At 56.9% G+C, this 18,488-nt stretch overlaps 7 protein-coding genes across 7 annotated transcripts; 5 read left to right on the top strand and 2 right to left on the bottom strand.

Moving 5' to 3' along the window:
* The first annotated feature begins 908 nt into the window (after positions 1-908).
* On the top strand, positions 909-1,564 carry FA10DRAFT_128563 (hypothetical protein). The gene is made up of 2 exons (XM_025517968.1): positions 909-1,296; positions 1,354-1,564. The coding sequence occupies exons 1-2, from the start codon at positions 972-974 to the stop codon at positions 1,476-1,478; spliced, it is 450 nt and encodes a 149-aa protein (XP_025378171.1). The 5' UTR covers positions 909-971; the 3' UTR covers positions 1,479-1,564.
* Positions 1,565-1,585: 21 nt separating this feature from the next.
* FA10DRAFT_267395 (hypothetical protein) lies at positions 1,586-4,139 on the bottom strand. The gene is made up of 2 exons (XM_025521890.1): positions 3,255-4,139; positions 1,586-3,173 (listed from the first exon to the last, which is right to left on the bottom strand). The coding sequence occupies exons 1-2, from the start codon at positions 4,061-4,063 to the stop codon at positions 1,829-1,831; spliced, it is 2,154 nt and encodes a 717-aa protein (XP_025378170.1). The 5' UTR covers positions 4,064-4,139; the 3' UTR covers positions 1,586-1,828.
* Positions 4,140-4,934: 795 nt separating this feature from the next.
* FA10DRAFT_128631 (hypothetical protein) lies at positions 4,935-6,641 on the top strand. Its single transcript, XM_025517970.1, has 3 exons — positions 4,935-4,972; positions 5,049-5,535; positions 5,604-6,641. Exons 2-3 carry the CDS (start codon positions 5,422-5,424, stop codon positions 6,462-6,464), a joined length of 975 nt encoding a protein of 324 aa, XP_025378169.1. The 5' UTR covers positions 4,935-4,972; positions 5,049-5,421; the 3' UTR covers positions 6,465-6,641.
* On the top strand, positions 6,485-7,710 carry FA10DRAFT_128571 (hypothetical protein). Its single transcript, XM_025517969.1, has one exon. It carries the CDS (start codon positions 6,544-6,546, stop codon positions 7,615-7,617), a length of 1,074 nt encoding a protein of 357 aa, XP_025378168.1. The 5' UTR covers positions 6,485-6,543; the 3' UTR covers positions 7,618-7,710.
* Positions 7,711-8,427: 717 nt separating this feature from the next.
* FA10DRAFT_230362 (hypothetical protein) lies at positions 8,428-13,136 on the top strand (the record flags this gene model as incomplete). The annotated part of the gene is made up of 2 exons (XM_025518816.1): positions 8,428-9,213; positions 9,267-13,136. 2 exons carry the CDS (start codon positions 8,428-8,430, stop codon positions 13,134-13,136), a joined length of 4,656 nt encoding a protein of 1,551 aa, XP_025378167.1.
* A 246-nt stretch (positions 13,137-13,382) lies between these two features.
* FA10DRAFT_223992 (cysteine proteinase) lies at positions 13,383-14,213 on the bottom strand (the record flags this gene model as incomplete). The annotated part of the gene is made up of 3 exons (XM_025518594.1): positions 13,383-13,478; positions 13,542-13,982; positions 14,064-14,213. Coding segments are annotated over 3 exons (687 nt in total), but the record flags the coding sequence as incomplete, so codon positions are not given.
* A 3,302-nt stretch (positions 14,214-17,515) lies between these two features.
* FA10DRAFT_128529 (hypothetical protein) lies at positions 17,516-18,434 on the top strand. The gene is made up of 2 exons (XM_025517967.1): positions 17,516-17,768; positions 17,838-18,434. The coding sequence occupies exons 1-2, from the start codon at positions 17,553-17,555 to the stop codon at positions 18,303-18,305; spliced, it is 684 nt and encodes a 227-aa protein (XP_025378165.1). The 5' UTR covers positions 17,516-17,552; the 3' UTR covers positions 18,306-18,434.
* The last annotated feature ends 54 nt before the right edge of the window (positions 18,435-18,488 follow it).

Below are 18,488 nucleotides of genomic sequence, written 5' to 3'. Positions count from 1 at the left end.
TGCTGAGGTCTAGTTTGCTTCTCAATCTCCTCGCGCTTGCTCTCGAGGTTCTCAGGGAGGTCATTGCTGCCTTCTGGCCTCTCGAACGCTTGCAGGTCGATGCCCATCAAGACGCCCATGACCGAGATCATCCTCGGGTCCTGGAAGGCCGACATGGCATTGTTGGGGTTTGCCTTGATTTCATTGAGCTTGGCCATGAACGAAGGGTCTGCTAGCAGCGGGGCCGTCTTGGGGTTGGCGGCAAGCTTCTGCATCATCTGCGGGTCCTGGAAGATCTTTCCCATGCCCGCGCCAGGGCCGTCCGACTCGGCGGCTCGTTGGACATCCTCGAGACCCTTTTTGAGAGCTGCATCGGTGGGTGCAGCTTTGAGACCCTCCTCGTAGGCGGTAATGGCTTCGTCAAACTTTCTCAGGCCGTGTAGCGCGCCACCTTTTCGTCCGTAGCCCTTTGCAAAAGTGGGATTCGCCTTGATGGTCTGTCGAGTGGAGAACAGCTCGATGAGCTGAAGAAAACACAGTAGAGAAGACTTTGAGCACTGCTCACCTCATCAGCATCCTCCAAGGCCTTTTCGTACTGCTTGAGGCCGCTGTAGCACGCGCTCCGGTTGGAGTAAAGAACATGGACAGAGTCCTCGGGACCCTTTGCGGCGGCGATTGCATCGGTGTAGTGCTGGATTGCCGCTTCGTAGTCCTTGGCCGCAAAGGCAGTGTTTCCCTTTGCCTTGAGTTCAGCGACAGACATCTTTGCCTAGCTTTGCAGGTAGCTGGTGGGAGAGGGATGTTGTGCAGTTGGGGGTGCATCGACGAGGGCCGAAGGTTAGGGAAGAAGTCTGGAACCTTGTACGCGCTCGGCCGATAAGCGGTCGGAAATCGGAGACGAATCTCGCACTCTCATGCACCAGCGCTCAGACCACCTCCCACCTGGAGGAGCTCATCCCATCTTGGCCCCCATTCAGCCCAGGCCAATCAAGATGACCGAGGGAGAAGCAGCTGTGGACGGCCGTAAGCATGGATCGATCGAGGTCTCGGCCAAGAAGTGGAAGAAAAGGGACATGGAAAAGATGGCCCCGCGCACGGAAGAGCAGCTCAAGTCTAAGCTAGACAAGGCCGGTGGAATGACTCTCGAGCTCGTTGCGAAAGACGGCGATGGCAAGACTATCAAAGCAATGCCTTTGGAAATGAAGCATTTCGGGACGGGAAGTGTAGGCTACACTATAAGCGAGAGTCTGCACCTGACTCTAAAGACTGGCGAAGACGAGGACGGACAGCCGCTGTCGCTGTTCTGCACATCAAATTGTGGGTCACCGTCATCTTTGATCAGCATTTGACTGCGCTGACAACCTGTTAATTTAGGCACAGTGATTGGATCGAAGCCCAAAGAGAGCGAGGCAGGAGAAGGATCGCAGTCGGCAAGCAAGAAGAGATCCAAGAAAGAGGCAAAAGAAGTCGTAAATGATGATGAGAATGACAACGATTAGGTCTGTAATCAAGAGCGCTTGTAGGCTTCTTCACACACAAAACACGTTGTAGAGTAATGATGACTGTTGATCAGGAGTGTACGTGACACGGATTGCGAGATGAGATGCAAAGAAAGACATCAGAATTGCTCAGTTCAACAGGAGGTATGTAGTGTATGATTGAAGGTTAACAAAGCCAGCGAAGAAGGACTTGCTAGACTAGAAGGAGGGTGGAGAACATCTCGAACAAACATGATTAAAAGGACCGGTACGTGGAATGGCGTAGCTTTGATCCTATTTGCAAGAATGATGATGGAGCAGTGGTGGCTCGTATGAAGCGAACTTATCCAAAGTGTGTGGGCCTCCTCCTCTCAACCGCCAGAGACTGGTGGAATGAGGCCCACCTCTTCTCCTCCTTTCAGCACCAACTTCTCGATGTCCTCCTCGTCAACCATGGCCTGATCTACGCTCCACTTGGAGCGCCTGATAACACCCTCCAGCGCGTCTGCATCGCCTTTGCTTCCCGTTTCGCGGCGTTTCTCGACGAGCGCGTTGCCCAGCTTCAGGAGATTGAACGAGTCGCTAGGCACCTCTACACTTTCCGAGCGTGCACCTGCCGCGTCTTTGGCGGCAGCAAAGAAGAGGACTTTGATGGGCTTCCTGTCACTGTCAGGCACTTTGTGATCCCCATTGATGCCGTTCACGGCAGCCATCGAGCCAGCAGCAGCCGTGCCTGCCCCGATAGCAGCTGCCGAGCCAGCTGCCGTTCCTTCAGAGACTGTTGGCTTGTCGCCTGCTTCCAAGCTGGCTTGGCGGTTGATGTCCTTGGATCCCCTCCGCTTTTCCTCGCCTGACACCTTACGCTTGCTCTCGCCTGAACTTCGAGGGTGGAATGGCTTTGTGATGTCCTGCCACGCCTTTGAGTCGTGCATCTTGTCACGCAGGTGTTTGATCTCCTGCTCCATCGAAGGCTTCTTCTTTTGCCCTTGTTTGCCCTCGGTCTCGGCCTGGCTCTCTCGCGAGGCGGCTGCAATCTGGAGGGGTGTGCCGCCAGCGACGCCAGCGGCAAGAGCTGCATGAGCGCTGACGTTGCTGAACGTCCGGTCTAGCGGGTTGGAAGTGATGGAGTCCGCAGGCGTCTTGTACGACTCCATGGGCGTCTGAGGCACTGCGAGGGTGTCGTCGTTGCTCGAATCATCGACGTTGCCATTGCTCGTAGCATCGGCGATGCCATTGCTCGTGGCGTCTGCCGTGCGCTTCTCAGAGGAGTCGATGGCCTGCTGCCTGGCTTCATCTGGATTCGCGCCCTTTTCGCCATTGGGACTGGAAGGCTTGCTACCTGGGAACAGGCCCGCAAGCGCCTCGCGGTCCTTTGCGTTGAAGGGACTGGTCTCGTCATCGCCGCCTCGGATAACCCACTCCGATGCGCCGATCTCGGAGTTGCAGTTCTTTGTGAAGCGTGCCAGCATCGCCCGTCTCCTCTGTTGGCAAAGCTCCACCAGCTGGGGCCAATAGGCATCGTGGTTGTACTTTGCGTCGAGCTCGCCGCCAAAGTCGTCGGCCAGCTGCTCGAGGGGCACCTCGGACTTGATGGCCTCGTCGAACTTGCACTTGCTCTTCGTCACGGGGTCGATGAATGCTTGGATTGCATTCCAGAACATCTTGAAGACCCACGGCACGTTGATGCACATTGCGACGCCTAACCGCTCGACGTAGCTTGAGCAAGGGCGTGATCGTTAGTCAGGACGATGCCGAAGAGGATGAGAGGTGGGAGGAGAGAGGAGAGGAAAGACTCACCGGTTCTGAAGAATGTCAAGCATCAGCTTGGCGTTTGCAATACTTGTCGGATTTCGGCTACGGTGCTCGAAGTTGATGAGAAGTGCCAGCTGCTCGACACCGGGAGGCATGAGATCGATGGCCGCCTCGAGGATCCAGACGGCGTACTGCATCTGCCTCGGCGACTCCTTTGTATCGTTTCGATGCGGGTGCATGTAGTGCAGCGGCCTCGCGCTGTTGTCGTATCCGAGAACAGTCTCTTTGCCGCTCTTTGCCTCCTTTGCCATTTCATCTGCATCGAGCGAGTCAACGCCAAACTCTCTGCGCCAGGCTACTGTCTCGACGAGCCTTCGCTGTGCGACGGCCACATCCCACTTGGACGCCCTCAGATAGCGGAGGATGCTCTCCCTCGTCAGCATCCTGCATTTCTCCCATTCCGATGCCGGCTCCCTCCTCTTGTCGTCCACACGCAGTGAGACGGGGTAGTCGGCCAGGTTGGTAAAGTACTTGAGCGCCTGCTCGTACTTTGCCGTCTGCTCATCGGTCAGCGGCGCTGGCGGACTCGGTCGACACCCCGGAACGGGCGTGGGAAAGACGCCAGAGAAGCTGTGGAGCACTTTTGGCTCGACGGCCGCATCGTACTTGCCACCACCACCTCCGCCGATGAATGAGTTGCGGACGCCGCTGCCGACCTTTGCGCCGCGAAAGGAGACGGTGTTGTACGCCTTGGAAAACATCGAGGGCCGTGCTGCCGATGTCGAGTCTCGCTTTGTCGTCGTCGAGCCGCTGTTGCGGGACCAGGTCCTGGACGGCTCCTTCTGAAGCGACATGATATATGTATTGTGTCCTCGTCGGCCTTGCGTCTCCCGATCTTTTTTTTTTCTCTTTTTTTTTTTTTTTTGGGTGATGCTTTATGTGCACCGTGCCTCGGAGAGCAATGGAAAGAGAAAAAAAAAGACCCGGTGTGGATCCGCGCAGACCCGCTCGGAGATCCCTGGCCGAGAGAGCGGGGCGGGGAGATGTCAGGCCGAATGACAGCCTATTGGTGGAACCCACAGGAGAGCGTAAAGCAGGGAGAGATGACAGGCCCGGAGCTCGCCGACAGGATGACTTGAGGTGTGGAAACGGTAGAACGGAGGAAATGACCCGCGGAGCTTGCGTTTTTCTAAGACCACGGACAAAGGCAGGAATTTCTCAACTGCTCGAGACACACGTCGGATCTCGGGAATCGACTGCTTGCTCTGATCCTTTGCGCTACACTCTCACTTGCTCTCCCTTTGCGAGATGTGAGACGATCTTGGAGAAGCTGAAGGTGATGATACTGTGGTGTAGCCTGCCAGCAAAGATGCTGGCGATAAGGTGTAGGGGGTACCGACAAAACTTTTACTTTAATTTTCCACTCTGGGCCAAGCGTAGCGCGGGCTCCGTCTTTCCACGGCACTCCACCTCCGTATGACGCCTGGTCTCGCCTCAACCCCGATGTACCAGACTGCGAGGCACCTTTCTCTTGTGCACTAACCTGACCACAAAGAGAGCCAAGAAGTCCAGCGATTCATCACCTTTCCTTACCATTTCTTTTTCTCTTTTTCTTTGGCTTATACAGTGCGATCGCTGCGCCCCTGGGAGCTTTCTTAGCTCAGGGTTCAGACGACGTCATATTTAATCCATGGATGAATTTGGTCTAGCATGGCGGACCCAGCCGCCGCCCGATTGGCACCAATGCCTTGTAGAATGACCCGGTAAGCTGGATCCTAGCATGAGCCGGCTCTACTCTTGCGATGCGATTAAGGCAGCCAGGGCCCTCCTCTCCATGAGGTATGCGGATGGCTAGTCAACAGGCTTGCCATCCTGTCCTTCCGCGCACGCATATTTAAGCTCAAGGCGCAGGCGGGACAGGTATTTCCTCCTGGGCCGAGGACGGTCTTGCACTGAAATGATCTAAAGGACCAAAGACTTAAAGGGTAGCAGACCACCATGCGATTCGGGTGATTGTGAGGCCCCGTCGACATGTTGAGGAATCGGGGCACGATGTCATCAGGCTGGGGGGCACGTTTTCAGAGCGAAAAGTCTAAAGGGCTGGGCGAACGGAATTAAGAGTTAGTGCTCATCTTGCATGAGTGGTGCCTGGGTGCCTTGAAAGTCGGTGGGTTGCCGCTCCTTCAATCTCGGCCATCAATCATCATAGAGCATGCCCATGATGCCGACATCGACAACCACAGCGGATGGTCATGTGAAAAGGGTCAAGGCGACACGGAGGAGGGCGCAATTGTCGTGCGATCGATGTCGGCTCATCAAGCGCAAAGTGAGACCATGTATCCTTCCGCTTCTTCGAAGCCCTCCTGGTTGAGCTGACATCCGCGACTGCGACAGTGCAATCGCGAAAAGCCGTGCGCACGATGTGTACGAGATACCGAGGAGTGCTCTTTTGAACGAGCAGAACGGACGAAAGCGCCTATGTGGAAGCGGCCTATTTCGCACAAGGTCCCTAGCGAAGCACTCGCCGACCAAGCACAGTCCATAAAGGACCAGGATAGCCCGGCGGGAAGCGCAGCGAGCAGCCATGCGTCAAGCAGCCGCGTCTCGAGCAACATCACTTCGAGCAGCCAAACAAGCTACAGCGTCCACGGCCACTCAGATGACTTCGACGCCGAGTCGCTCCGCCGCCTCGTTTCCCACCCTGTCTTTCTGGAGCGGGTCATGAACATCTATTTTCGTGAAATAGAATGGACCTGCGACCTCTTGGATGGCACCCGCATCCACCGTCTCACGTCCGAGTACCACGATCCAGCCAACACTTTTCCTGCCATGTGGGCCGAGGTCCAGTCCCTTGCCTTTGGTATCACCTCCCTCGTCGCTCAGCAATGCCCCACCGACATTGAGTCGGTGCTAGTTGGTCTCGACAACGAGGCTCGACAAGGATTCTTCACGGCAGACTCAGTCGCTCAGGCAGCCCATCAGGCGGCTTCAGCAGCCCTGACTAGCCTTGGAACGACGACGGAACCGCGCTTCTGGTCTGCCGAGGTGCTGGCGACGACGTTTTTCTTGCGCAACTTTGAGAAAAACGAAGGCCGGATGCAGAGCCTCATCGACAATGGCGCGACGGACGTGGCACGCTTCTTGCGCACCGACTACGCTCGCCAGGGCACTTCAGGCGAGATCAGAACATGGCAGGAGGAGCATGACTTGCTTGCCTATCGTGTCTTTTGGGCCTACTTTCACAACGACAGGTGAGCCGTGAGCCTTGTCTTGGGTACGACTTGAGTCTGACGAAGCGCTCTCCTATCCCATCTCGCATACCAGGGTTGGCTCGATGTATGCGGGGTCACCTTACCTGATCCAGCCTCAGTACCTTGACGTATGCTTGAGGGACCCGATGGGTCACATCTCGGCCCTGGAGCTCTGCAATCCAGATGGGGGACAGAGGCCATGTTCCTGCTCGCACATTGCCTCCTCGTTGGAACATACGGCAGTAGCCAGGGGACCCACTTTGACGGCGTACAAGGGCGCTAATTCGCGTCTCTCTGCGATCATCGGGCGTTACTTCGATCGCTTAGGTGCCTGCAGGAGTAGCAGCTTCCAGTGGCCCTACGATGCCGAGCGCATGGCGATGGACCTCGATGCAGACCTCATGTGCTTCGAAGCAAGCGTAGCCCAGCTCCCTTCTGCCATGTTTCGAATGGGGCAAAAGGAAGTCCTGTCGCTCTGCGTCGCTGCGCTGCGCGGAGACGTCGCCAAGCGGCTCTGCGATGCCTTTGCGGCCAATCTTTTGTCCCGCGAGAAGGCGCTTCTTCCCGAGGCGGTCGATTGGATGCTCCAGCGGCGCAGCCTCGACACAGCCAAGGCACTGATCCTACGTGCGGTAGACGTGCCCCGGACATCGTCGTTGGGCGCCCGGGTCAGCTGGGTCTTTTTCCCAAAGTTTGTACATCGACATACCATGGATCTGCTTGTGGCTGCGAGACGCTGGACGGCACGGCAGCACGATGCAGAAGGCACGGCCTATCTACTCGACTGTCTCCGTCATGCTATTATGGGACGCAACTTTCTGGTTTTGCTCACGAGGAGAAGTGAGCTGCCAGCTGCCAAGAGGCTCGTCGACGAGGTCTGCGCGCACACCCTCGAAGTACTTGGCACCTGGATCGACGGAGGCGAGAGAGAAGAGGAAGATGATCAGCGCCAGCGCAGGCTTACGGTGCGTAACGCCGAGGTTATCGTGAACGACGCAGCGTTGATGGCAGACATCGAGGCGCGCTTGCCCGCACCATTGCCCCCCAACCTCGAAAATTTGGACTTCAATCTCGACGAGACGCTCGCCAGCCTGTTTGCGGACCTGCCTGCGCTCGAACAGCTCTTTGGCTTCGGCGCGGCGGCCCCTGTTCAGTAGCGCTGTGCTCGTCCACTTCGTCGAGCAGCTTGGTGTCCATATGAGCGACAGGGAGTGTACAGCTCGCAAGCCTAGCCTTGCCTGAGTGATACTCTCAGCCAGCCACGCTGTCATACTCGATCGAGCAGCCTTGCATGAGAGAGCAAAGTCCGGACTTACGGATCATTGATTTCGAACGTATCCAACAATGATGCTAGCAACCGACAAAATGATGGATGGCGTGGGCAACTGCGTGCCATCCAGCACACTCTCCTTCCTCTTTTCGATAGCTTATAGGCCGTCTCGTGTTGATGTCAGAGTCTGTATGCTACTTTTGATATTTTGCGAGGAGCCCCATGGGTCATCTCATCACAGGACATCAATCGTGAGAAAGATTGGGCCTACCGACGAATCTGCAATGTAAGCCTTTTTTCCTTAACGCCGCGATGGGAAGGAATAGATCTCGGCCGAAGAGGGTGTTATGGGCGCGCGTATAATGTCGATGCCGAACGCCTGCATTACTCTTGTTCAGGCCTCAAGCCAGGATTTCACCTAACTTTGCAGGCTTCCTTCTCCAGATTACATCCGCACCGTTTCTCGTGAGCGATGACGGATCTGACTCTGGGGATATGGCGCCGGATGCACCAACATCTCATTCTCGCTGTTTCGGACCCGGGCGCACAGCTGACGCTCAATGATGCGTCCGTCGCGCCCCTGTTCGAGCCGCCGGTTGGCGTGGCCCACTTCGATCGAGGCAGCAACCTCTCTTTCGAGACCACCGACAAGTTGCAGAAGCAGCATGCGGGACGAGGAGGCGCAAAGCATGGAGTCATGGGTGCCTTGGACAAGCTTTGTCGGAACAAGGAGGGCTGGGGCCCCGTCGCGCAACAACGAGATTTGGATTTCACCCCGTGCTTCCAGGATGCGGCCCTGACGATTGCGCCTGCCCTCCTCTTGGCGCTTTGTGCGGGGAACGTCTTGGTCAAGCTCGCTAAGCAAGAGCCGCGAGTCCTGACAAAGGCTAGCAAGACGATTCTCAACGTAAAGAACATTCTTCTGGGTATCGCTGCTCTGTGCGCTGCGCTTTCTGTGTCACTTCAGTACGGCACGCTCAAGCACCCGCTCAAAAACATCTCCTTCTGGGCCAGCATCGCCCTCTTCGTCAGCTATGCGCTTGCGCTTCCCGTCCAGCATTTCAATCACACGCGCGAACGGCGCTCCTCTACGGTTCTTCTCTTCTTCTGGCTCTTCCACCTCGTTGCCAATGTGGTTCGGCTCAGGACGATGGCCAGCTACCCTTCTCCACCGATCTCGGAGATGATCCTCGAATTTGCACTTCTCGCTGCACGAACAACCCTGGTCTTGGTCGTATTCGCCCTTGAGTGCGCTGGTGTAGAGGTTGGACAAGAGAAGCCGTCGACCAAGCCAAGCGGCAACGGCGCCTTGCCCACATCCGCCATCGCCAGCGCCCGCCCTAGGCCGCAAACAAGTGAAAGCGGCTTCAGTGTCATGAGCGACTCGAGCTACGACCCTGTGGACGCAGAGAAAGAGTGTCCCGAAAATGTTGCCAATATCTTCTCCCGTCTGTCATTCCACTGGATGCAGCCACTGATGTCGGTGAGTCTTGTGCAGCCTCTCTGTTGTTTTCCAAGCTGACTTTCGTCCACCAGCTCGGAGCAAAGAAATTCTTGACAGAGGAAGATATGTGGTCTTTGCCTCCTGGCGAAGATGCCGAGAACCTGGGCAGGCGCTTTGAAAAGTACTACCAGCTCAAGCGCACAAAGGACGGCAAGCCTCGCTTCTGGCTTACCCTTGCCTATGCGTACGGAGGTCCGTTCCTCTTTGCCGCTATTCTCAAGGCAGCTCAAGATGCCCTCGCTTTCGCCTCGCCGCAGATCCTTCGTCGGCTGCTCCAATTCGTCCAGACATGGGAGACCAAGCACCCCGAGCCGGCTCTGCATGGCTTCTTCTTTTCGGGCCTCCTTTTCGTTGTTGCCCTGGTCCAGACGGCTTTTCTCCATGCCTATTTCCAGCGTTGCTTCACCACAGGAATGCGAGTCCGGGCCGGTCTGGTGAGCGCCATTTTCAAAAAGAGCTTGCGTCTCTCCAACGAGGATAGAGGCGGCCGTGCCACGGGCGACATTGTCAACCTGATGAGCGTCGATGCGACCAGGCTCCAGGATCTCTGCACATACGGCCACATCGCCTGGAGTGCCCTGTTCCAGATGACGCTGGCTTTTGTCTCGCTCTACAACCTCTTGGGCTGGCCCTCATTTGTCGGCGTGGCGATCATGGTTGTCTCGATCCCTCTCAACACCATCCTCGCTCGATACATGCGCATGCTGGCCGAGAGGACAATGAAGGTCAAGGATCGCAGGACGCGATTGATGAATGAGATCCTGACCAACATCAAGAGTATCAAGCTCTTTGCTTGGGAAGAAGCTTTCACCGCCAAGCTCTACGATGTGCGCAACAACGATGAGCTGTCACTCCTGAAAAAGAGTGGCTCGGTCAACGCTCTCTTCAACTTCTTCTGGACTGCCATCCCCTTTTTCGTCTCGCTGGCCACCTTCATCACATACACCCTCACCAACGACAAACCTCTCACGGCCGACGTCATCTTCCCGGCTTTGAGCCTGTACCAGCTCCTTTCGTTCCCCCTGGCCATGCTCGCAGGCATTGTAGCCGCCATCATCCAGGCGCTTGTCTCTGCTCGACGCCTTTCTGAATTCTTCGACGCGGGCGAGCTTGATGCTGACGCGCGCAAGGTCATTATCCCCGCCAATCCCATCGACCCTCTCTTGCCTGACAGCAATGGCGACACTGCCGACGCCGAAGGGGATGGTAGCCTAGTCGAGCTAGAGGGAGCCGAATTCAAGTGGTCTCGCTCGCAGCCCGTGCCCACGCTTCAGGACATTGATGTCAAGGTGCAAAAAGGCGAACTTCTTGCCATTCTTGGACGCGTCGGCGATGGGAAGAGCTCCTTGCTCTCTGCGATCCTGGGAGAGATGTACAGATCCGACGGCAAGTGCATCGTCAGGGGCAGGACAGCCTACTTCAGCCAAGGAGGATGGTGCATGGGCGCGACTGTCCGCGACAACATTCTCTTTGGCCTCAGATACGAGCCGGACTTCTATCAACGCGTTGTCCAGGCCTGTGCCCTCGAACCAGACTTGCAAATCTTGCCCGACGGTGACCTGACTGAGGTCGGCGAGAAGGGTGTCTCGCTCAGTGGCGGCCAAAAGGCCCGTGTTGCCCTCGCCCGTGCCTGCTATGCGCGTGCCGACATCTACCTCCTCGATGATCCTCTGGCTGCCGTCGATGCCCACGTTGGAGCTCACATCTTCAAGCACGTCATCGGGCCGGAAGGTCTGCTGAAGAGCAAAGCCAGGCTCTTGACAACCAACACCGTTGCCTTCTTGCCCCAAGCCGATCAGATTGTCTCGCTCCGTCGTGGAGTCTTCCTTCAGGAGAGGGGTACCTACGAGCAGGTCATGGCTGCCAGGGGAGATATTTACAACCTCATCAACGGTCTGGGCAAGCAGGCTGCCAGGCGAGAAAATGAAGCTCAGGAGCAGCAGCAGCAGGACGATCACGAGGTCGTCGACTATGACAACCACCTCGCCCATGGTCACATTAGCGAAGAGGCATTGAAGGAGACAAAACTTCATCGTCGTCTGAGCACGGCGTCGATGAAGCGACCAAAGACCATGAGCAAGGCGCAGGTGAAGAAGGACACGCTTCGACAACTCCGGGAGACGACACAGCAAAAGGAGAAGAGCTCGCAGGGAAGCGTCAGCATGGACGTCTATCGTGCATATGCGTCGAGTGCAAGTTACTGGGGCGTTTTCCTCTATTTCTTGGCCTCCATCACATTCCAGGTCCTTCAAGTATTGCGCGATGTCGTGCTCAAACAGTGGGGTACGCACAACTCTCAGACCGGTGGCTCCCCTGCCGACACGCGATTCTACCTCACCCTCTACGGCGCCTTGGGCATCGCTGCCGCTGTCTCGATCTGCATTGCGCCTTTCATCCTTTACTCCTGGCTGGCCATCTCCACGGCCAGAAAATTTCACGACGACATGTTCCGTAGTGTGCTACGCGCTCCGCTCCAGTGGTTCGAGACCATCCCGACTGGTCGTCTGCTGAACCTCTTTTCGCGCGACGTCAACGTCATCGACGAGGTTCTTCCCCGCGTCCTTCACGGCTTTTTCCGAACGATGATCATTGTCGCCGGAGTCATGGTGGTTGTCACCGTGTCCGTACCACCATTTATCATCGCCATCCCCCCGCTGTGGTTCATGTACCGTGCTGTTCAGCGCTACTATCTCGCCACATCGCGAGAGCTCAAGCGTCTCGACGCCGTGAGCAAGAGCCCGATCTTCCAATGGTTCCAGGAAAGCCTTGGAGGGCTCAGCACGATCCGCGCCTATGGTCAGGAGACGCGCTTCATCGCCACTAGCGAGGCTCGAGTCGATCGTAACCAGCAATGCTACTTCCCCGCCGTGAGCTGCAACCGCTGGCTGGCCGTGCGCATCGAGGCCATGGGTTCGGCCATCATCCTCATCGCTTCCATGCTGGCCGTCGCCCTCGTCACAAATGGAGGCCACATGGACTCGGGCCTACTCGGCCTTATGATGTCGCAGGCCCTCTCGACGACGCAGACGCTCAACTGGGTCGTCCGATCCGCTTCAGAGGTGGAACAAAATATTGTCTCTGTTGAGCGAGTCATGAGCTACAGCGAGGTGCCGTCCGAGGCTCCTTACGAGGTCGAGCCGGCCCAGAGGCCTCCGCGCAACTGGCCGTCTGAGGGAAGGATTGAAGTGCAGGGTTACTCGACTCGGTATCGCAAGGAGCTGGGCCTCGTACTCAAGGACCTCAACCTTGCTATTGAGCCGAGTGAGCGGATCGGCGTTGTAGGAAGGACTGGCGCGGGCAAATCGAGTCTCACCCTGGCCCTGTTCCGCATCATCGAGGCAAGCAAAGGCAGCATCTTCATTGATGGCGTTGACTGTGCAAAGATTGGCCTCAAGGACCTCCGCTCGGCCATTGCCATCATCCCGCAAGACCCGCAGCTGTGGGAGGGTACCCTGCGCGACAATCTCGACCCGACGGGCAAGTCCACCGATGAGGAGCTCTGGAAGAGCCTGGCACAGGCCCGTCTCACCGACCACACCAAGAGTGTCGGTGGGCTCGAAGCGCCGTTGACCGAAGGTGCGAGCAACTTTTCGGCCGGCCAGAGACAGCTCTTGTGCGTGGCAAGGGCCTTGTTGCGACGGAGCAAGATTCTTGTGCTCGATGAGGCCACGAGCAGCGTCGATCTCGACACCGACGACCAGATCCAGCAGGTCGTCCGAAAGGAATTCAAGGGGACAACCATTACGATTGCCCATCGATTGAACACCATTCTCGACTCGACGCGCGTCCTTGTCCTCAAGGATGGAGAAGTGGCCGAATTTGACAAGCCGGACGTCTTGCTCGAAAAGAAGACGTCCATCTTCTTCTCGATGGCCCTTGAAGCAGGGCTGGCCAAGGTCTGATGATAACCCGCATTACGCTCTCACTCTATCTTTTCTCCTTTTGTCCTTCACCACCTAATATTTGGCGGCAGATGCAGGCAGAAGAGCCCTGCTAGCTCAGTTTCGGTTACTTTGTCGCGGCTGACGTAGATAAAATGAAATCAATTGCACACATTGCCTTAGACCTTTTTCTCCTCTCTACGCTATGGTTTCCAGTATTATACATGCAAACAAGAGGTTGTCTGTCTAGTCGAGGAGCTCAGCCTTGGCGATCTCATACACCATCCGCCGCCGAAGATAGAGCATGTTGCCCTGACTGAAGTTCCACTCCTCGTCTTCATCTTCCCCAGCATCTCCCGTTGTCTGTCTCTCTGCGGCCTGCTTTCGAATAGTCTCGACTGTCAGAGGCGGCGGCTGCTCCGTGACTGGATCGCGTCTGCTGAGTTGCTCGAGCGTCATTGTCGCAAAGACGCCGCAATCGCTGCCGTTCGCCTGCTGCGGGCTCTCTTCCGAAAAGTGGTCCGTCCACGAATCGTCGAGGAAGAGATCGTCCGCAGAAGATTTTCCCTTCTTGTCGCAGTATTCGGCAGCAAGGTATTGCCTGAGCTTGCGGAAGAAGGTGGAGCCAGTCGCGTGTGATGTGGCCATCGAGTCATAGAGCTCGAACCTCCGCCGACGAAGATTGATGGCGGCGCAGATCCAGTGCGTATCGTTCATGTTGATCGGGATGAGGACGAGATCCTTCTTGAAGATGTCTACCCTCCTTGTCCACTTCGATACGCCCGCATAGCCTTGCGAGCTGAACTTTTGCCAGAAATATGAGTTGAAGATGTGCACGTCCCAGAATGCTCGCCACTTCTTGCTCTGCTTGACCAGCGCCACGTCCTTTTCGCTTGGCGTCCCTACCGCCTTGGAAGCTTCCTCGATCCTCTTCCTAGCCTCGAGCACCTCTTTTCGTCTTGTCACCGCCAGGTCGCTCCGAAGTTGAATGAGTCTCATGTAGAAATTGATGACTTCATCGTTCAGCCAGGTGCTGGGACGGAGCTTCTGGATGTCGTGGTCTCTGACGCCTGCACCCGGGATCGCAGAGATCTGGCCTTGTTTTCTCAACGTCTGCTCCACAAGCCGCTCCCTTTCCTCACCAAGCGTTGGAGGGAGAGGTTGGCGACCGAGGATTCCACGAAGCCGCCTGAGTCTCTCTTTCTCTCGACGGTCGAGTTCAGCGAGCTTCTTGCTCTCGTGTCGGCTCGTCCGGAGGGCCGATCGGGCGCGCTGTTCTCCTTGAGACAGTAGCCTTCGCAAAGCAGCGGTTCGGAATTCAATGTCCCTGTCCTCGTCGCTGCCTTCAATCAAGGCTTGCTGCCGCTGCTTTCGACGAAGCTCGTCCCCATACGACAGCATCTCGTCAATATCGAGACCCTTCTTCCCGTGCATCAACCGCTTGGCCTGGACCTTGAGCGAGGCAAAGACCTGTAATTTGGCCTTCACCATGTCCCTCGCCCTTGTCTTGGACTGCGCCGAGCCGATCGGATCTTTCTTACGATACCGATGCGGCGACATGTGCATGGAAAAGGAGGCCGAAGACGTTGCAGGTAGTGAGCGTCGTCCTGCTCCCGATGCGCTGCGATGCTCCATCATAACCTGTTCGCCCAAGTCGCTGATGACCTTTTGAGCCTCGCTTTGCTGATGGTCACGTTGGCGTGCCAGAGGCCCGTGACTGAAGAGTCCGCTGGACACTCGGCGTAACGGCATTGCCTTGGCGTCGCTCGTCGTGTGGAATTCCGGAAGACGAGGCGCAGTAGGCGAATCGGCTCGAGGAGGAGAATCTGACGTGAGATCAATGACTCCTTCACTGACGGCGATGGGCGTTTCCTCGTATACAGCGGGGACCACCACTTCGTCTAAAAGCTCAGAAAGCTCGGGCTGGATCGGCTCGCTCGTGCTTGCTTGAGCACGAATGGGAATGAGCACAACCTCCTCGCTCTCATCTACGTCTTCTTCTTCTTCCTCTTCCTCTTCCTCTTTGTCAGCCTCTTCCTCAACTTCCTCTTGTTCCTCGTCTCCCTCCTCCTCTGCCTCTTCTTCGTCTTCACTGTTCTCCTCAATGACGTCTCCATAAACCAAATGGGAAGAGCTAAGCAGTGGGTAGTCGACCGACTCGACGGCGAGCGAGGCTTCTCGGTCCTGCCGAGGTGTACTGACTTCGTGGACCGCAGAGTGGGAGATTGCTGCTCCTTCGTCGAGGTCATCGTGAAGCGTTTCGATGATGGACACTTGGACTTGCTCGTCTCGTTCCTCTTCCTCGTCATCCAGTCCGGCCTCCTCCTCTCCGTCATTGCCCTCCTCCCCGAGAATAGCCTCTTGTCGCTCCTCTTCATCAGCACTCCGTTCTTGCACGATCTCGGCCTCATCTGATCCGAGAGCGCCGACAAAATGGTTCTCCTTGTCTTCGTCGTCGTCGTTCTCCGCCTCGTTGCCATGCTCTGGCTCCTCGATCTGCTCATCTGAGCTCTCCTGCTCCGACTCATATTTCCTCCCTTGCTCTTCCTCCTCTTCGTCCAATGCTTCTCGAGGCACCTTAATCGTCGCGCCTGACACCAGCGCGTTGCCAAATTGCTCCATTTCTGGCAGCTCCGTCTCCTCTTTCGGTTCCTCTTCGTGAGCGGGGGCCGAACTTGGGATGGAATCTTCTTCTTCTGCCTTCTCATATACGTCATCAGGATGAGTCGACTGGCTTCCCCGAACCGGATCCTGCACCTCATCTGCCTTGGTCGCGGCGTTCGTCTCCTGCAGCGTGTCCTCAACGCTTTCTTGGACCGTGTCATCTCCCAAGCTGTCCTTGACCGTGTCTTCCAGGCTGCTCGCTTTGACGGTCGAGCCCTGCGTTGCGTTGGGCTCCTCTTGCTCCTTGCTCCCAGCGCCTCGTCTTGGTCGACGCGCAGCGAGTGGTGGTGTCGGTTCCTTCTCTTCCTCCTCCTCCTCGTCACCACCATTCTCAACGATGTTCACTTGTCCATCGATGGGTAACGAAGTGGATGGCGCTTCTTTGACGCTGTCGGCATGATCGCCAGCGTCTGCAGCATCAGCATCCGAAGTTGCGTCAGTGCCATCGACAGGAGGCGCCGCGGCGGCCGCTCCGTTGAGGTTGAGACGCCTGCTCCTTTTCACAGGAGTTGATCGGGCTTGTCCTCCTCTTCGAGATGGCGTTTGCCGTGTCGCAGCGACTTGCTGGTCTTCTTCTTCTTCACCTTGCTTGGTCGGAGAAGCAGACTGGCGCCGGCCAGAGCGTCGCTGAGGCGTCTGGATCGCTGGACTCGGTCGTCTTGCCCTGCTTTTATTCTTCTTGCCCTGGGTTGGAGACTCCTCGACGCTCGGCTTCTCTTCAGCTTCGTCGTTGGCAAGCTCGTCAGGGGCTTCCATGGCATCCGTGACCGAGCCGTTCCCGTTACTCGGACCAGGCATGCTGCTACTGCTGCTGTTTTCAAGGCCACCGTCCAGAAGTTCAATCATTCTGGCCGACTCTTCGAGCGAAAGGTGCCCTTGGTCCGCTGCCTCCTCCTCTTTCTTCTTCCCTTTCCCTCTCTGCCTCCGCCCTCGACCCTTTTTCGCACCTGCTGGTGACTTGTTTCCCGACTGAGCCTCATCAGCATCAGCATCGAAACCGATCTCTCTCCTCGCAACGCCGATTGTGCCGACGAGTTCATCACTGCCCAGCCCCGCCTCGTCCACCTGCTTCGTCACTGCGTCCATCTTCTTTCTCTTTTTGGGAGGCGACCTCGAATCCTGGCTCTCTGAAGCCGTGATGGCTGCTGGCGACGCTGAAGCGCCGTTGCGAGCGGGCGAGAAGATGGAGCTGACGCGTTTGAAGAGGGACGTCGAGGACGACTGGGATGCCGGGGACGATGAGTCGCCTCTATGGCCCAGCCCGTCCGACACGTCGCCGTCTCGAGCGGTGGTACGCTGCTCTCCGCTGCTACTCGACGACGGCGCTGAAGAGGAAGACGAGAAGAATGAAAGACGAGACGCAAACGACCGCTTCTTGGGATTTTGCGACGCTGACGCTGCTGCTGCTGCTGCTGCTGCTGCGTCCCTAGGCGTCTCTTCGACGGACGATGTGGTCGCTTCGTCTGGATCGTGCCGCGGTCGAGAGCCGTTGCGCTGCCGCTTGCGGGCCCTCGAACTCATCGCTGAACTAAACCGCTTCCTTGCTCTGCTGCTCGCGTCCCCCAAACGAGGACCGCTGCTGGAGCTCAGGAAGAAAGAAGGGGGTTGGTAGGAGCGCGCTATCCTGGGCGTTTGCGGCGATGTATATTTGCTCTCTTCGCGATGGGCGACCCACACGTGGGTGTGGAGGGCAAAGAAAGGTCCGGCTTTCTTTCTGTTCTCCTCAGTTAGTTGCTAGCTCCAAGGTGGCTTGTTCCAAAACTTTCAAGGAGGATGGACCCAGGGCCGTTGCAAACGCTTAAAGCAACCGTCTCGGCACTGAGCGATGCTGACCTCGGGAAAGGGGGAGACAATCTTGGGGACCTCTTGCCCGTCAAGACGAGGCAGTCGTCGGGAGACGTGTCGGGGATAGAGACCGAGGTGGTGTGCACGGCCTACGCAGACCGGATCCTCGTCCTCGTCACCCAGGTTGGAAAGCTTGGCTGCTTGGTGAGCGTGCAGATGAGCGAAAGAAAAGACACACATGTGCTGGTGCTAACCTGGGATCTCGCACCGCAGATGCAGGCCAATGTCGTCAATCCCACATCGTCGACGCTGCAGTCGTCGCTCTCCACGATGGGCAGACGCTATGATGTCGATCTGGACCTCGAGGAGGAAGAGGCAGCTGGGATGAGCGAAGCGGCAGAAGGTGGCGGAGCACAGAACAACGACCTGGACCTCAGCAATGTGAATCTGACAACGCTCTTCGGCACACCGCCCCCCGCGCTGGCGGACCTGTATCCACTGTATGCGATGCACATTGCCAAGTACATCGTGGGTGCAGGAGGAGCAGCAAGCGGGCACGCAGAAGAGCGGCCCATTGTCGTTGGTCTGGCGCTCAAGACTACGAGCAAGGGAGCAGAGGCACAAACCAGGAACGGCCTCGACGACAACGACGACGACGAGGATCTGGAGGTGGTTGGACAAGGGGAAAAGGCGAGATTTGACGGCATCATGGATCTTATCTCTAGAGCACGGGTCTGGTGACCGTCAAGTGTAGAGCATAATGGACTGTTTTGCTTGTACAATGGGCATGGCACAGCTGTATCTTCTTGTTGTTGTTGTGAGCTCCGACTTCTTCCTTTCGAGAGACCTCTTTGGAAGCAAAGCGTTCCCATTTTTATTTTTATTTTTATTTTTTGCAAGGGTGGCCTGAGCGTCGTCGCCAAT

The sequence above is a fragment of the Acaromyces ingoldii genome, assembly GCF_003144295.1.
Source record: "Acaromyces ingoldii strain MCA 4198 unplaced genomic scaffold FA10scaffold_3, whole genome shotgun sequence".
Lineage (NCBI taxonomy): Eukaryota > Fungi > Basidiomycota > Exobasidiomycetes > Exobasidiales > Cryptobasidiaceae > Acaromyces > Acaromyces ingoldii.
Note: the sequence above shows the minus strand (reverse complement) of the source record. Positions and strands in the feature narration are given on the sequence as shown.

What these genes read in the sequence shown, in the direction of transcription:
- FA10DRAFT_128571 (XM_025517969.1), top strand. Translation starts at nt 6,544, where the DNA reads ATGTATGCGGGGTCACCTTACCTGATCCAGCCTCAGTACCTTGACGTA.
- FA10DRAFT_128529 (XM_025517967.1), top strand. Translation starts at nt 17,553, where the DNA reads ATGGACCCAGGGCCGTTGCAAACGCTTAAAGCAACCGTCTCGGCACTG. An exon ending in TTGGAAAGCTTGGCTGCTTG is followed by an intron (nt 17,769 to 17,837) that starts GTGAGCGTGCAG and finishes CTCGCACCGCAG; the next exon opens with ATGCAGGCCAATGTCGTCAA.
- FA10DRAFT_128563 (XM_025517968.1), top strand. Translation starts at nt 972, where the DNA reads ATGACCGAGGGAGAAGCAGCTGTGGACGGCCGTAAGCATGGATCGATC. An exon ending in GCTGTTCTGCACATCAAATT is followed by an intron (nt 1,297 to 1,353) that starts GTGGGTCACCGT and finishes CTGTTAATTTAG; the next exon opens with GCACAGTGATTGGATCGAAG.
- FA10DRAFT_267395 (XM_025521890.1), bottom strand. Translation starts at nt 4,063, where the DNA reads ATGTCGCTTCAGAAGGAGCCGTCCAGGACCTGGTCCCGCAACAGCGGC. An exon ending in CTTGACATTCTTCAGAACCG is followed by an intron (nt 3,174 to 3,254) that starts GTGAGTCTTTCC and finishes CCCTTGCTCAAG; the next exon opens with CTACGTCGAGCGGTTAGGCG.
- FA10DRAFT_128631 (XM_025517970.1), top strand. Translation starts at nt 5,422, where the DNA reads ATGCCCATGATGCCGACATCGACAACCACAGCGGATGGTCATGTGAAA. An exon ending in GTCGGCTCATCAAGCGCAAA is followed by an intron (nt 5,536 to 5,603) that starts GTGAGACCATGT and finishes CGACTGCGACAG; the next exon opens with TGCAATCGCGAAAAGCCGTG.